This window comes from Canis lupus, chromosome 23 (assembly GCF_048164855.1).
Source record: "Canis lupus baileyi chromosome 23, mCanLup2.hap1, whole genome shotgun sequence".
Taxonomy (NCBI): domain Eukaryota; kingdom Metazoa; phylum Chordata; class Mammalia; order Carnivora; family Canidae; genus Canis; species Canis lupus.
The window spans coordinates 18,224,758-18,242,762 of NC_132860.1; the positions used below are offsets into that span (position 1 = coordinate 18,224,758).

An 18,005-nucleotide genomic window follows, 5' to 3' on the forward strand; every position below is an offset into this window, starting at 1 on the left:
TGGATCGAGTCCCACGTCAGGCTCTCTGCATGGAGCCTGCTTCTCCCTCTGCCTGTGTCTCTATGAATAAATAAATAAAATCTTTAAAAAAAAAAGATAAATTAAATACAGCTTTAAATTTTATTTAAATTCAGTTAATTAACATACAATGTATTATTGGTTGCAGAGGTAGAGGTCAGTGATTCATCCGTCTTATATAACACCCAGTGCTCATTACATCACATGTCCTCTTTAACGTTCATCACGCAGTTGCCCTGCCCCCTCACCCTCCTCCTCTCCAGCAACCCTTAGCCTGTTTCCTATGATTAAGAATCTCTTATGGTTTGTCTCCCTCTCTGATTTTGTCTTGTTTTATTTTTCCCTCCCTTCCTTTAAGAAACTGTTTTGTCTCTTAAATTCTATTTATGAATGAGATCATATGCTAATTCTTTCTCTGATTGATATAATTCACTTAACATAATATCCTCTAGTTCTATCCATGTCGTTGCAAATGGTGAGATTTCATTTTTTTAACGGCTGAATAGTAGTCTATATATATATATATATATATATATATATATATATATATGTATATATATTTATATACATGTGTTCCCCGCATACATGTATATATGTATACATATATATATATATATATATATATATATATATATATATATACACACACACATGTATATATTTACATATGTATACCACATCTTCTTTATGCATTCATCTGTCAGTGGACATCTGGGCTTTTTCCATAGTTTAGCTATTGTGGACATTGCTGCTATAAACATTGGGGTGGGGACACTTGAGTGGCTCAACAGTTGAGTGTTTGCCTTTGACTCAGGGCATGATCCTGGGGTCCCAGGATTGAGTCCCACATCAGGCTCCCTGCATGGAGCTTGCTTCTCCCTCTGCCTCTGTCTCTGCCTTTCTTTCTCTGCCCCTCTCATGATTAAATAAATAAAATCTTTAAAAAATAAAAAATTAATAATCATTGGGCTGCAGGAGCCCCTTTGGATCACTACATTTGTATCTTTGGGGTAGATACCCAGTAGCGCAATTGCTGGGTTGTAGGGTAGCTCTATTTCCAACTTTTTGAGGAAACTCCATACTGTTTTTCAGAGTGGCTTCACCAGCTTGCATTCCCATCAACAGAGTAAGAGGGTTCCCCTTTCTTTGCATCCTCACCAATATCTGTCATTTCCTGTTTTGTTAATTTTATTCATTCTGACTGGTGTGAGATGGTATCTCATTGTGGTTTGGTATGTATTTCCCTGATGCTGAGTGATGCTGAATATTTTTTATATGTCTGTTGGCCATTTGTATGTCTTCTTTAGAGAAATGTCTGTTCATGTCTTCTGCCCATTTATTGATTGGATTATTTGTCCTTTGGGTGAACTCAACTGTTTTTATTTCACTTCTTGATGTGTGCACATTCTAGCAGCAGTCTCTGCCTGCTATTTATTGATGATTAAGGAAGGACTGAAAGGAGAAGGGACTATGGGTTGCCTATTTTCTCCTTTCCTTCAATGTCATCATTTTTAGCAAGTGATTGCTATGAGGAAGTCACATACATAAGAATGTGATAAGATTGTGTTTCTTAGAATGCCATTGCCTTCTTTCTGTGATAGAAGCAAGCTCTGGTTTATTTATTTATTTATTTATTTATTTATTTATTTATTTATTTTAAGATTTCATTTATTTATTCATGAAAGACACAGAGGAGAGAGAGAGAGGCAGAGACACAGGCAGAGGGAGAAGCAGGCTCCATGCAGGGAGCCCGATGTGGGACTCGATTCCCGGACTCCAGGCTAACGCCCCAGGCTGAAGGCAGGCGCTAAACCACTAAGCCACCCAGGGATTCCCTGCAAGCTTGGTTTATTTTTTTATTTTATTTATTTTTTATTTTTGCAAGCTTGGTTTAAATGGAAAGCATGTCCTGTTGGGAGAGTCAGCACCCTGGCTTATGCAGTTGTAGACATAACATGCTAATTTCACTGAACTCCCAGGTATCATGGGCTCACCAGAATTGCCTGCTCATGGAGTATTGCAAATGCTGTATGGGAATGAGGCAGTGAGGAATTACTGAAGTCATATTGCTCATACAGCATCTGCTCCTGTGCACGCTCCTTTGTCCCATATGCCTTCACTTACAAAATACAAGTTCTGAGATAAAATTATGAGGAATTTTAAAACAGCAACGCTGGAGCATAAAACTAAATCCATGGCCCTTCTCAATACAGAGCCCTATGCATAGGTGAAATACCAGGAAGCTGGCCCTGGCCATAACAGGAGGAGGTAGGAATGGGTGTTGAATGTCATTTACTCTTTAATTCTGGGAGACCCAGTAATACTTCCTGTGTCTTGCTGTTTACTGGCATCACTTTGGTCAATGTAGATAAAATGCAGCCCTGTTGTTAGCTCATACTGTAATTTTGAGTGAACTAGAAAAAGATGCCCCTTTCTTAAGATACTTTACTGCCATCTGTTGGAAAACTGTCATAATAACTTTATAAATTAATGGAGACTACAATGAATGGTGTCTCTTGGGCAGTACTCCTCAATCTGTAAAAACATGAGTGGCAGCCCTTCCTGGGCCCCTGGGGACCAGAGGCACACATGCTGAGAGCTTACAACCTAAGCTTGACAAACTTGGTGGGCAGGTGGCAGGGGTTGCAGTGGCAGGCCTACAGGTGGCCCAGGCATACCTCTGAATCCTAGCCTCAGAGGAGTTCAAACCGGAGGATGGGGAGGGAGGCAAAAAAAAAAAAAAAAAAAAAAAAGAGAGAGAGAGAGAGAGAGAGAGAATCGAAACTGGTTGTTCCTCTTTTTGCATTGCCTTGCCTCTTGGCAGCCTATGAAGATTGTCATGGTGGGGATTTTTGGCCACTTCCAACATCTGACAAAGCCTAGTGGATGGAAACAGTATTTTTATCTAGAGGAAGCATCTAAAGGCAAAAATAAAATACAAAATCCACCCCTTCCGTTCGCTTGTTTTTGGCTGGAATTCCATTAGCTCTTTGTGATCCACATATTTTGTGCAAATTAAAACATCTTGGTTGAGGGCAGCCTGGGTGGCTCAGTGGTTTAGCTTTGCCTTCAGCCCAGGTGCATGATCCTGGAGACCCAGAATTGAGTCCCACATCAGGCTCCCTACATGGAGCCTGAGTCTCCCTCTGCCTGTGTCTGTTCCTCTCTCTCTCTCTCTCTCTGTGTGTGTGTGTGTGTGTCTCCCATGAATAAATAAATAAAATCTTAAAAAAAAATCTTGGTTGAGCATTGGGTGTTTTGCTATATGTTGGCATATCGAACTCCAATAAAAAATATATATACAAGGGCAGCCCCGGTGGCGCAGCGGTCTAGCGCCGCCTGTAGCCCAGGGCGTGATCCTGGAGACCCGGGATCCGGATCGAGTCCCGCATCGGGCTCCCTGCATGGAGCCTGCTTCTCCCTCTGCCTGTGTCTCTGCCTCTCTCTCTCTCTCTGCATCTCTATGGATAAATAAAATCTTATTTTATATATATATATATATCTTGGGGCGCCTGGGTGGCTGAGTCAGTTGGGCATCTGTCTTCAGCTCGAGTCCTGATCCTGGGGTCCTGGGATCAAGCCCCAAGTCAGGCACCCTGCTCAGTGAGGAGTCTTCTCCCTCTCCTTCTGACCCTCTCCCCTTGCTCCTGCCCTTGCTTGCAGTCTCTCAAATGAATAAATAAAAATTCTTTTTTTAAAAGATTTATTTATTTATTCATGAGAGACAGAGAGAGAGAGAGGCAGAGACATAGGGAGAGGGAGAAGCAAGCTCCTCGCAGGGAACCTAATGTGGGACTTGATCCCGGATCCTGGGATCACACTCTGAGCCGAAGGCAGATGCCAACTGCTGAGCCACCCAGGTGTCCCAATAAAAAATTTAAAAAAAAAAAATCTTAACATCAGGGGGACCTGGGTGGCCCAGTCAGTCGAGGGTCCAGAGGGTCCAGCTCTTGGTTTTGGCTCTCAGGTCATGATCTCATGGGTGGTGGGACTGAGCCTAGCAACCAGCTCCCACTCAGCAGGGATTCTGTTTGAAGATTCTCTCCCTCTACTCCTACCCTCACTTGCTCTCTCTCTCTCTCTCTCAAAAATAAATAAACTTAAAAAAAAATCTTAACATCAGATGAATGTAACGTTTATTTGTAAAAAATGGGAAAACTGACTACAAATGTAATTTGTTTCAGAGACATCTTTCTAATTAGAGGGTCCCTGGGGTGGGAAAACAATAAAAGGACTCTGAAAGATGCAGGTATTGGAAACCCTACTCATGGCTGGGCCCTTCTTCACAGAAACGGGTAAGCCAAAGACTTGAGAGAGCAAGGGGTCTTTCTGAGGTCACATCATCTGAGTAAATTGCAGAGTTTACCTGCAATTCTGATTCTACCTTGGGTTCCCTGACTCCCAAGCCAGGTGGCTTCTCAATCCCCATGGATGAACATCTGCTTCTTTCTTCATCCTTCTTCTCTTTTTTTTCCTGAAATTTTGTGAACCTTTAGTCAGACCCAGAAAGAGCCCAAACCATTTTATTAACATTTACTAAAAGATTATTGGATATTGCCAATGCATTGCATTTAATAACAATGGCTAATTATTCTTTTGTAAGCGCCACACTTACTAGTGACCCTGTTACATCTCTTCTTTGTCCACAGAATACATTAAACTGTACTCTTAAAAGTGGAGCATCTCCTTATGCATAAATAGACAAATTGTTCTCCAAAAATATGTTCTAGGACATAATGCTCTGAACTTTAGAAATTCAGTTTATTTTGATTATAGTTAATTCTTGATGTGCTGTTTGAATTCTGTCAATATCATTATTATAAATTTAATCATCTCAATAATTAAATATCATTAGTTTTCTCTATGTAATTCTGGTATGATTTTTCTGTCTGTCACATTAAAGGCAGATTGATATAACTTGGAAAATTGATAGAATGACTCTGTATGTTTTTGTTTACAGTCCACTGGAAAAAAATGATAAAATATTCAATTATCAATTTTATAGATGTTTTCTCATTTTTTATTAAGATATCATTTACCTTAAAATTCACTCTTTTTAGTATATGGTTCTGTGAGATATGACAAATACAAACAATTATTTAATCACCGCCACAATCAAAATATATTATTATTTTTATTTATTTATTTATTTATTTATTTATTTATTTATTTATTTATTTATGAGAGACACAGAGAGAGGCAGAGACCTAGGCAGAGGGAGAAGCAGCTCTCTGCAGTGAGCCCGATGCGGAATTCAATCCAGGGGGACCCTGGGATCTTGACCTAAGCCAAAGGCAGATGCTCAACCACTGAGCCACCCAGGCATCCCTCAAAATACATTATAATTCCATCACCCCAAAGAAATTTTTGAGCGTTCGGCCACGGGCGAAGATAAATATATCTTCCTTTTGGGATCTTGTCCAAGGCCCTTTCACTTCCCTCACTAGACCATCTGGCCTTTCCCAGGAAGTTCTTGGCTCTCAAGTTGATGGGAATAGCGAGGCCACTATGTTCACAGTCTAAGGGAGAGGGTTGGCAGCAGCTCATATAAGGCCATCCGCCCAGACTCTCAAAAGATTCCTCAACCAAGAAGGATAGAGGGAAAGAGTGGACCACCAGTGAGTCATTCTTGAGTTTGTCAAGAGGCAAAGGTACCCCTCTGCTTATCTGGTCTTGCCACTCTGCCCTGTCTCAGCCTCCTCCAGTACACACAACACACGTGCACACAACACACAATTATTTACACATGCAGATGAACAAATATACATCTAATATACATAAATGCATATATATATATACACACACACACACACACATGATCAACCCTACACACAAATCCTTACTCACATATAAACTCAAACAGATATATACATAGATATGCAAATGCATGTGCTCATGAACTACTTCTGGGAAAATTGCATCACTTGTCGACGTTATCTGCAATTTGCTTCTCTTGTTGCTCAACTTCATATTTCCCAATGCCATGGGGCATCAGATGCTGCTTGTTGCTGACTCTTCTTTGAAGCTTCTTTGTTACTGTGGGTTATGGTAGCTGATGTGATGTCTAATTTTCAGTCAATTCAGGGAGCTTGTGTCATGGAGAGCCATGAGGACCTGATGCTTGTTATGAATGACGTATTGGGGGCTGGTGGGAGAATAGGGCATGGGAAAGTGAAGGCTGTGTGACTTCTGTAGAGATGGATCACTGTGCAAAAAGACCTGGCTGCTAGAGAGAGCTGTGGTTGTATCAGTCTATATCTAGCTGAATTTGTGTTTCCAGATTTAAGCCCATGCTATAAACCATCCATTTCTCTGTATCATCAGGAAGATTCATTTTTTTTTTTTTTTTAGGAAGATTCATTTTATTTTATTTTGCACATGGTGAACTCTTCACTGAGCACTGGAGAATAAGGGTTTTAAGCACCTGTGGGTTCATCAGCTGATCTTTCTTGAATGCTGTGCTGTGAGCTGGAAGGGGGCAGGTTTTGCCTGGGTGGAGTAAAGTTGATTCCGGTCTTGCTGGAGGAAGTGCCTCTGCTAGTATAGGCGTAGACTATTTCTGGAAGGATATGCAAGGCATTGCTAACATTGATTGCTTTGGGGGAAGGAAACTGAGTAGTAGACATCAAAGCCCTGTGTGATGAGATGAAGAGAGCTGTAGGAGTTCTCGGTGGAGGACCCTTAGAAGAGATGAGGCATGAGCTCAGTCCTGAATGGGGTCAACAGGTGAAGGAGGAAAATTAATCTGGTATTAGCTTGAAATCCAGCCTTGGCCCTATCCTCACTTCAGAGGCCCTATATGAAGCCAAGTAAGAATATACAGATGAGTTTAGGGGGAGGGTTGTCCCAGCCTCCTTGTCTATATAGTATGTCAGGCCAAGTGAGGGTCCTTATCTGCCCAACACAGTGTCCCACCATTTGCTTTTCCCTTTGGGCATAGGGCAGACCCAGCTTGGAAGGGGAAGGCGGGGATGCTCCTGCTTTCTGAGTTTTTTAGTAGACAAAGGCTATTGGCCCAGGGAGTTTTTGACCTACATAGCTTTTCCGTTTGGAATTACAAGACTTAGTTGGGGCGGCAAGCCCTCATTCTACAGCCTGAACTGCTAGAGCTGTTATCAGGCTCAGGTAGGGTCAGGGAAGAGGTTTTGTATATGTTTACTGACGCAAATCAGAGAAAACGAGGTGGGAAAGGAGGTGCCGAGCAAGAGCCATACATATGTGATTCACTTTGGGCTTTCCAAATTCTGAGGTGGGGATGGGTAATGGACACTTTGGTCCCAAGAGGGTGGCTGCTTAGAAGACAGTAAGCAGTAAGGCTTGACCGGAGATATAGATGGTGTGAAAGGAAGAATAATAGGAAAAAAAAAAAAAAAAAAAAGGAAGAATAATAGGATAGATAGGTTGAGCCCGGATCATAGAGAATCTTGGCAGTCCCAGAGTTGGTATCCTACTAAGGGTTTAGCATGACCAGAGCTGGATGGCTGGCAGATTAATCTTGTGTGAGTAGGGGAGACTGGAGAAAGAAGATGACATTTAAAAAGTCTGAATATTATTTATTTTTGAAGAGATAATATGTCATTATGGTTCAAAACTCAAAAAATACAAAAGAATATACAGTGAAACGTTTCCCTTCTATTTCTTATCCTAGCCATTCAGTTTCCTTCCCTAGAAGCAATCAATTTTAACAATGTCCTATTTTCCCAAAAATAGTATATGTGTATACAAGAAAATACATAGTTCTTTTATTTTCTCTCTTTTTTTTACATAAATAATAGCATATTGCATACCCTTGTTTTTCTTATATGTTATCATCTCATTTAACTCATACAGCAAACGTAGTGAGACAGGTAATATTATCTCTCTCTTACTGATGAGGTAATGGAGGCATAGAGAAGTGAAGTAATTTACCCAAAATTACAGATTCTGTAAATGGTAAAGTTGAGATTTGAACCCAGGGAATCTGATCTCAGAGATCCATATAAGGGTCTCTGAGGAATATGTTATAACATCAATATATTTTTTAAAGATTTTATTTATTTATTCATGAGAGACACAGAGAGAAGGCAGAGACATAGGCAGAGGGAGAAGCAGACTCCTTGCAGGAGCCGGATGTGGGACTCAATTCTGGAACTCCAGGATCACACCCTGAACCAAAGGCAGATGCTCAACCACTGAGCCACCCAGGCATCCCCCAATATTTATTGTACTAAAAGTCCCAATGGTAAAATTTATAAATTTATAAATCGAGAAATTGGTTCATTTCATATTAACTAAGAATGCTATGTTGACATATATTTCTGTAAGGTAATTTTCAGTGATTTATCGAGTTCTCAGTTCCATTAAGAGCTGTCTTTTATCTACCTAGAGGCAGCCAGTTGCCTACTGCATCCAAGATATTTCCTGTCCATAACAGAATCACCATGGTTCTTCAGAGGCTTTTCAGGTTCTCCTCTGTCATCAGGTCTGCAAGTCTCAGCCCATTTGAGGAGGACCATTGGTATTACAGCAGTGGCATTTATTTTTTTTTAATTTTTATTTATTTATTTTTAAGATTTTTATTTATTCATATGAGAGAGAGAGAGAGAGAGAGAGAGGGAGAATCAGGCTCCATGCATGGAGCCTGATGTGGGACTCGATCCCGGTCCCCAGGATCACGCCCTGGGCTGAAGGCGGCGCTAAACCGCTGGGCCACCCGGGCTGCCAGCAGTGGCATTTAATAAGGAACTTGATCCTGTACAGAAACTCTTCATGGACAAGATTAGAGAATACAGAACTTAGGGACAGGCATCTGGAGGACCTGTTGATACTGACCCAGAGTACCAGCAAGAGCGGAGAGGGAGGTTTCTAAGCTTAAGCAAATGTACGGTAAAGCAGATGTGAGGGACGCCTGGGTGGCAGAGCGTGAACCTGGAGTTCTGGGATCGAGTCCCACATTGGACTCCCTGCAGGGAGCCTGCTTCTCCCTCTGCCTATATCTCTGCGTCTCTCTTTCTGTGTCTTAAATAAATAAATAAATAAATAAATAAATAAATAAATAAAATCTTAAAAAAAAAAAAAGGCAGTTGTGAATATGTACCCTAACTTCAAATTTGAAGCCATCAAAAAACCCCAGTCCTGAAGAAATAAGGTAAAATATATTTGCCAATTTGTCCTAGATTAGTTGTACAACTGATCAGAAGTATCAGAATAAACATATATTTCTCAGCTGTGAAAAAAGAAAAAGCTGTCTTTCAATACGTGAGTTTATTTTTTCTACATTAAAAAAAATTGCTTCTGGGCACCTGGGTGGCTCAGTTTGTTAAGTGTCTGCCTTTAGCTCAGGTCGTGATCCTGGGGTCCTGGGATGGAGTCCCATACTGGGTTCCCTGCTCTGCAGAGAGCCTACTTCTCCCTCTCTCTCTCTCTCTCTGCCACTCTCCCTGCTTATGCTCTCTCTCTGTCAGATAAATAAATAAAATCTTATTTAAAATTGCTTCTGATTTGTATCCTTAGCTCAGATCTACCCTTTCATTTTTTTTTAAGATTTTATTTATTTATTCATGAGAGACAGAGAGAGAGAGAGAGAGAGGTAGAGACACAGGCAGAGGGAGAAGCAGGCTCCATGCAGGGAGCTCGACATGGGACTCGATCCCAGGTCTCCAGGATCGCACCCTGGGCCAAAGGCAGGCACTAAACCGCTGAGCCACCCAGGGATCCCCTACCCTTAGGTTTTTAAAAGCTAGTGTGCAGAGGCACCTAAGTGGCTCAGTTTGTTAAGTGTCTGACTCTTGATTTTTGGCTCAGGTCATGATCTCAGGGTTGTGAGATCAAGCCTTGCAATGTGCTGAGCCAGAGGCTCTGAACTGAGTGGGGCTCTGTGCTGGGCTTGGAACCTGCTTAAGATTCTTTCTCTTCCTTTTCTTCCGCTCTTCCCTCTTTCTCTCTAATTAAAGGAAAAAGAAGAAGTAGAAGAAGAAATAAAGGAAAAAGCTAGTGTCCAGAAAGTTCAGAACAACTAAAGAATGATGAGTTACCTTGAAATTCCATTATTTTTCTGTGGATTTTTTCTCAATTTAAAAATTTGTGGTAAAATAAACATGCATAACATAAAATTTACCATATTAATCATGCTTAAGCATACAGTTCAGTGGTAGTAAGTACATCCATAATGCTGAACAAACCATCCATCTCTAGAACTCTTTTTATCTTGCAAATTGTATACTCTATATCCCACTAAATAATGAGGCCTCATTCTTCTCTCACCAACCCCTGGAAACCACCATTCTACTTTTAGTCTCTAGGATTTTGACTAGTCTAGGTAACTCATGTAAGTAGAATCATATTGTATTTGTCTTTCTGTGACTGGCTTATTTCATTTAGTGTAATTATTTGTCCTAAATTAAATGTAATTAAATGTCTTCAAGGTTCATCCATATTGTAGCATATGTCTGATTTTCCTTCCTTTTAAAGGCTGAATAATATTTGACTGCGTGTGTGTGTGTGTGTGTGTGTGTATGGGTATACACTGCATTTTGCTTATTCAGTCATTCATGGATGGACACTTGGGTTGCTTCCACGTTTTATTTATTTTTTTAAAAAAGATTTATTTATTTATTTATTTATTTATTTATTTATTTATGATAGACATGGCGGGGGGGAGGCAGAGACACAGGAGGAGGGAGAAGCAGGCTCCATGCCGGGAGCCCGACGTGGGACTCGAACCCTGAACTCCAGGATAGCGCCCCAGGCCAAAGGCAGGCGCTAAACTGCTGAGCCACCCAGGGATCCCCATGCTTCCACGTTTTAGCTATTAACACACACTGTTTCATACGTTGCTTTTTCCATTAACAATATATCTTGGATATTTTTCATGTCAGTTCACAATGAGTCTTCTTTTTGTTTTTTCTTCTTTCTCTTGCTTGTTTTGTTTTACAAATGCATAATATTTCAAGTTTTGCACAGACTGTAGTTTATTTGACTTGTCCCCTATAGCTGGATATTTGGATTGTTACCACTTAGTTTTTCTGTTTGGTCTTGCTGTTATATACTACAATGCACACACACATATATATATATACTTTTCCAGTTAGTTTTGATCCAAGATACACCAACAATTTCATTCCATCTTTCAAGGCAGGGTTTGACTCTGTTTTTGGGCTGATCTGTTGTGATCATATCCTCCCTCCTCTTTACTTTTTTTTTTAATTTTTATTTAAAATTAAAAAAAAAATTAAACTTTTTATTTAAAGGTTTTATTTATTTATTCATCAGAGACAGAGAGGCAGAGACACAGGCAGAGGGAGAAGCAGGCTCCACTCCATGCAGGGAGCCCAATATGGGACTCGATCCCGGGTCTCCAGGATCACATCCTGGGCTGAAGGTGGCACTAAACCCCTGAGCCACCCAGCTGCCCCTCACCTCTTTGGTGTTGCTTTTTTAGGGTACAGACTTGCAAGGTATAGCTATCCCTGCTCTTCCTATTTCCTCCAGGGCAGAGGCAACACTCATGGGAGTAATAAAAGGGCAAATAATCTGGTGTCCCTTCAAACTGGTATTTTAAAATTACTTAGTTTTTTTTTTTTTTTTTTAATTAAAAAAAAAAATTGCTTGTTGAGGGCAGCCTGGGATCAGGACCCAGGACCCTGGGATCATGGCCTGAGCCAAAGGCAGATGCTTAACTGAGCCACCCAGGTGCCCCTGAAGTTTATTTCTTGTTCACAAAACAGTCCAGTGTGGGTGCTCTTGGTCAGCTGGAACCTTTCCTCTATGTGCTTGATTCAGAGATCCAGGCTCTGTCTTCTCTTTTACCATTCCTTAGAATCTTAGAATCTCTACTTAGAATCTAGAATCTCAGAATCTTAGAATCTCTACTTCTAGCTGGTGGGAGGCATAAAAGAGAGAAGCCTCATTTGCTTCTTAAATACCCTGATTAGCAGTGACACACAAATTCCTAAAACATTCCACTGGTGAGAACTAGTCACACAGCCACATCTAGATGCAAGTGGGACTGGGAAATGTTGCCATGACTAGACAGCTGCTTCCTAGGGACAACTCTACACACTGTGTAAAGGTTTCATGATTTTTTGGTGAACTACTAGCCAATTCCACCACACCTTCTACAATCTTCTACCACTCTTCCCACCCCAACCCTTTCTAGCCACTCCAGACTTTTTATAACTCCTTGAACACTCTACTCTAGGCACATTTCAGCCTCATGTTCTTCCCTGGAATGATCTTCCCTCAGATGTCCATTTGTTTTTTCTCAAGTCCTTCATTGTGAAATGGGTGCCCCAGAATGCCACTTATTAAGAGTGTACTATGTCCCAGATATTTGAAAGTCTTTTTTTCATTGATTTAAAAAATTAATTTAACAATCTTTAAAGCAATCTTCTGAAAGGTAAGAATGATTATTCTTATTCCAGAGAGGTTAACTGATGTGCCTCAGCTCACACAGCTAGTAAAAGCAGGATTGGGGATTTATTTATTTATTTTTTTAAATTTTATTTATTTATGACAGTCACACAAAGAGAGAGAGAAAGAGAGGCAGAGACATAGGCAGAGGGAGAAGCAGGCTCCATGCACCAGGAGCCCGACGTGAGACTCGATCCCGGGTCTCCAGGATTGCGCCCTGGGCCAAAGGCAGGCGCCAAACCGCTGCACCACCCAGGGATCCCCAGGACTGGGGATTTAAACACTAAATCTAAGGAGCATCCAGTTCTCTTTTCTCTCTCTCAAAAGAAGCAATCACTCTGCCAAACACATTTTCTACTGGGAAGGAGATCATTTGACAGTTGAGTATTCTGGGCCTCTGAGCAGTTACATTTCCCAGGGAAAATTAATACAGTTGGGCTTTTGTTTCAAACTTGTGTTTTATGAGTTGAGTTAGTGTGAGAGATCTCCCAGCACTTGATTGCCCTGGATGCATTAGATAAAAAGTCTCTGGGCTTTCAGACTGAGGACATTTAAGTCTTTTTTCAAGTCTCTTCTCCCATATCACCCCCAAGTGATCTTTTTAAGATGTCGGTCAGATCTTGTTATTCCTCAGCTCAAATTCCTCTAACTTACCACCCCTGACACACACTCTACAGGATAAATTCTCTGGCCTGGCATTTGAAGCTTTTCCTGCTCTGTCCCTCTCTTTCCCTGGTTTCATCCCCTTTTAATTTTCCATTTCACATTGAATTGAATTACTTGCTGTTGCCTAAATGTACCAATTTAATATGTCACTCTCTGTCATTGCCCCTGCATCCTGAAACATCTTTTTCTCTCCCTTTTACCTGAGAAATTCCTTTTGATTCTCTGGAACTCAGGTCATATTATACTGCCTTCTGGAAGCATTCCCTGACCATCTTCCAACCTGAGGTGGTGCCTCAGGTGCTGTGTAATTATTTAGTTCTCTGAGCCCCCTCTATTATCTCTGTCCCCAACATATAGGAAGGATAGGGTGGGGCATCACCCTAAATAGGCTTTGTAAAGATACCTTCTCCTTCCTACTTTTTTTTTTTTAATTTATTTATGATAGTCACACACACAGAGAGAGAGAGGCAGAGACATAGGCAGAGGGAGAAGCAGGCTCCATGCACCGGGAGCCCGGTGCACCACGCAGGGATCCCTCCTCCTTCCTAGTTTTTAATTTTTGTTTGTGTGTATATATATATTCATGAGAGACACAGAGAGAGAGAGAGAGAGAGAGGCAGAGACACAAGCAGAGGGAGAAGCAGGCTCCATGCAGGGAGCCTGATGTGGGACTCGATCCCGGGTCTCCAGGATCACACCCTCGGCCAAAGGCAGGCACCAAACGGCTGAGCCACCCAGGCATCCCTGTTTGTTTATATTTTTTGAGCCCAACACAGGGCTTAAACTCACAACCCTGAGATCAAGAGTCAGACACTTAACTGACTGAGCCATCCAAGCTCCCCTTCTCCTCCTCTTTTTGTCCCATCAGTTCAGGCAGGTTACATACAGGGAGGGGCAGGTACTATAGTTCTCTGTGATGTTGGCTGTGACCTCCAGGCCACCCTCCCTAAGGGTACCAATGTTTGAGAGAAGCACCCAGGGGAGAACCCAGGAGATAACCCAGAAGAGAACCAAGGTTGGCCCTTGGGGAAACCAGCTGCTTTCCGAGTCCTTAGTAGCAGCCTGCCAAAGCAAGCCTCTTGCTGGAATAATAATAATAATAATAATTTATAATAATTATGGAATGCCATGTATGTTCCAGGCACTGTTATGACCATTTTACCAGTTTGCACATTCATATTATGTAATCTTCACAAAAACATGACTGCCGGCCCCTGGAAAATGCCCAAGGTCACACAGTAAATGACAAAGTCAGGATTCAAATCTAAGCATTCTGTGTCTAGAGCCCATCGCAGTAACCACCATACTGTATTACCTTTCTGGCTTCCGATCCCCAGCTTCCTGTCTATCCTCTGTGGGAAACCAAATCAGAGGGTCCCAAGACAAGAACCAGGAGGCAAGTTTCTCTACTCCTCATTCCCCACTTGCTCTCAGAAGGACTGGCTCAGAGATGGACCTGAGAATTCTCCTAAGTGGAAGAAGGGGAGCTCCTAAGTGGCCTGGGCCTCTGGGAACTCCAGGAGAGAGAATAGGACAGTCTGATGCTTGGGAAAAGGCCTGCCTGGGGTGGTGGGTTAGGGAGCTGGGAGCTGACCACAAGCCCAGGAGTCTGGCCTGGGTTTTGTCTCCTAGACTCTATATAACCTTGGGGGAAGTCTTGTTTCTTTCTGAGCCTTAGTTTCCCCATTTGTAAAACAAAGGTAAATATGGGACTGGCTGATGCACCTCCTCCAAAAGAGAAGTCATCTTCAGCTCTCCTGCCCACGGAAGCCAAGGGGCAGGCGCGGCGGCAAGGAGCCCTCTGGGGTCTAGGTGTCGCCTGGAGTTGGGGGGAGTGGGCTGCCCAGGTCGGTCCTGCGACCCCATCCCCGTGACAGGGCCCGGCTAACGAGGAGACGTCGGGACTTCCAGTGTGAGGAGTGGATGGGGGGACAGAACACGGGCCAGGGAATCGGCTGGGCGGGCTGCGCCCACTCATCCCTCACCTCCTCATCCTCTCAAAGGGAGTCGCAGCCTCGAGGGGCGGGTGGTTGCGGGCGAGCGGGCAGTGGCCGGCGGCGCTGCGGCGGCCGCCTGGGAAGCTGCGGCCCGCGGGGCCCGAAGAGCATCACGTCATCCTTTCCGCCAGGCGCCCGCCCCCTCCCCGACGGCGCCTGCGCAGGCGCGGCGGGAGGGGGTCGCGGTGGGGGCTCTCCTCAGCGCTTTCCGCCCTGCTTCGGGCTCGCTCCGGTCGCGGCGCTCTCGGCTGGCGGCGGCGGCGGCGGGGAGAGGAAGGCGTCCAGGATGCGGCGCGGGGCGGCCCGGTGCCCCCCTGCCCCGTCACGGCAGCCGCGGCGGCCGCGGGGACCGGGCCAGGGCCGGGGGCGGCGGCCCGAGCCGCGGTAGCGGCGGCGGCGGCGGGAGGGGCGGCCTGAGGGCGGGCGGGCGCCCTGGTGCGGGGGCTCCGCGCTCCGCACGGCCCGGCCCGGCTCGGCCCCGGCGCCATGAGCGGCGGCGGCGGCGGCGGAGGGGGCTCGGCGCCCAGTCGTTTCGCCGACTACTTTGTCATCTGCGGGCTGGACACCGAGACCGGGCTGGAGCCGGACGAGCTGTCGGGTGAGTGCGCGCGGAGTCCCGGGCTGCTTCCCCGCGCCCGCTGCGCCCGGGGACCCTCGAGGAAACCTCCCTGCTTTGTCCCGCGAGCTGGGCGAGGGCCGGTCGGCGGGACCCACGGCTGGCGCGGGGGAAGCGGGCTGAGGGGCTCTGGCCGGGAGGGGCGTGAGCGGCCCCTGCGCCCCCTGCGCTGTGCCCCTGTGGTAGGGGACGACGAGGAGGGGGAGCGCCGTGTGTTCTGTCTCGTAAAGGTAAAACGACTTTGTGCAAGATGAAGGTAAGCTTGTTGCCGAACACCCGTTAGGGAGGGAAGAATCACAGCGAAAGTAAGTTCCACCCAGACTTAAAAAAAAAAAAAAAAAATACAAACCAAGGAGAGCAAAACAAACTTGTGAGTTTTTCTGGCCTCTTCCCAAGAAGGCAGTTCCTCAAAACCGTTCTCACTCAGCCCTGGGCTGGGCCCCCTGGTTTGATGGGACATGAAGTAATAACGTGAACTTGAGCCACACCAAGGATGAGAACTCTCTTAGTTCTAGAAAGGGCCAGTACCCCGGGGCCATGCCTCTGTTTCTGAAAAGTAACGAGTGGCCTGGCCGAGTGGCCGTTTAGGAGACCAGCCTCATCTGTGAGTAAAAAAGGGCAGCAACCTAATGAGGGAGTCTCGGTTGGGTACTGATGCTTCCTAAGTCATCTTTCAAAGAGGAAGCGATAGGAAAGTGAAGATGGGGCCCAGATCAAATTTGACAAGAATTGCAGAAGGATGTCATAACTGTAAAATCCCCACCAATACCACTGCACTGTCATTGGAGCCTTTGAATTGCAACAGTTTTGAAAAAGTTTTGTCTGGAGTGTCCAGTTTGCAGGTTTCATGCGAATGGAGGTTTGTTGTGTCATCCTGGTTTGATGAGAGATACTCCTTTCCAGTGTTCTGTCATGATGTATTCACTCAAGTTTCCTGGAAGCGATTAGGCTATTGACTAATTTTACCTTGCTTCAGAGATAATAGGGCAGGGTTTTTTTGTTTTTCTTTTTTGTCACCAGAAAAATCCCAGTGTTTCTTACGAAAAAAAATTAGGTGCATACTTCAAATGATAAAAATAGACCATCTTTTATAAAACATGATCAATTGATGACCTTTAACAAGGTCAGAACAAATACATTATTTTCTCAAATTAATACCACATGGAGAAAAAAATCATGAAGCAACAATGCTATAGATACTAGGTGTTTTGTTGGGAGCAATTTTATTGTTTCAAGTTCACTTCAAATTCTTATAATACAGATGTTAGTTTTTCATCTGTGTTTCATAGTTACTAAATTTGTGACTTTTTGATGTAGTTGTTGGAATTCAGTTTATGATGTTGGAGCTGGGAGGGACCTAGAGAGGAAAATGAGCCCCATGAAGGGGACTGTAGGGCCTACATCCTGTTAGTTAATTGCTTGACTTTTGGTTCAGCGTTCCTCTCTTAGAGTAAACTGCATCTCATTGCCTGGCTGGGTCTTTAGAAAACACTAACATATTGAGAAAGACTAAAAAGAATACAGTTCTCCTCGGTAATAGAAACTTTAAAGTGGTGGAATATACAAGTGTTTTCTTTATGCTGTGCTTTTGCGTGTTTATTAAATTTTCTAGAAAGTTGATTTTAGAAAATAAAGATGGCTTGCAAATGATAAAGCATAAGAATGAAGCTGGGAAGTGATGTGTTAGTGAGAGCATGGATTTTGCTGTTAAATATTACTCCTCTTCAGTATATTGGCTATCTGTGGGGCAAATTAGATAACTCTGCTGGGATCTTCATCTATTAAAAAAAAAAAAAGAAATGTAAGTAAAAAACATCTCATCAAGTAGGCACTCAGAAATATTACTTTTCTTTTAGTGAATATCTGCTAATTATATGTTTTTTTAGCAAGCTAAAATTATATCCCTGTGGCAGCTTATTGGGAGAATAAAGAAAGGGGATCAGTTGTATAAAATGTGTGAAGAAAGGATATTTTTTTCTGTCTTTTTAAATGTGGTTGCAGTAGTGGAATGCCAAGACCATTTATTCAGTAGGTGGCCTTTGTTCGAATGGGCACTGATTGAAGGATTTCTTTTTTTCCTTCATTTCATTTCTGGTGAGTTGGTAGGGGAATCTGGACTACCCAGAGGGAATCTGAATAAAATAAAAACAGAATACAGATAGCTCCATGGAGGTCAGTCTTGAGACTCTACAGGGTGGATTTTCTCTTACAGCTCTCAAACTGATGATGTCATAGTAAGTGAAACTATAGGAAATTGTGAATTGCACTCAGGTCTTTAGGGAAGTACTGAGGAGTCTATGTTCTCCCTGTGAAAATTA

General features: G+C 43.4%; 1 protein-coding gene across 3 annotated transcripts in view; it reads left to right on the plus strand.

Annotated features, from left to right (window-relative positions):
* Positions 1-15,512: 15,512 nt before the first annotated feature.
* The window catches only part of DENND5A (DENN domain containing 5A), a 107,928-nt gene continuing 105,435 nt past the window's right edge, over positions 15,513-18,005 (plus strand). Inside the window, exon 1 of one of the 3 annotated variants that reach the window (XM_072794128.1) lies at positions 15,513-15,669. In XM_072794128.1, coding sequence (XP_072650229.1) covers positions 15,558-15,669 — 112 coding nt within the window. In that variant the 5' untranslated portion in view covers positions 15,513-15,557. The remainder of the gene's footprint in view (positions 15,670-18,005) is intronic. The other 2 variants (XM_072794126.1, XM_072794127.1) reach the window with 2 other exon arrangements.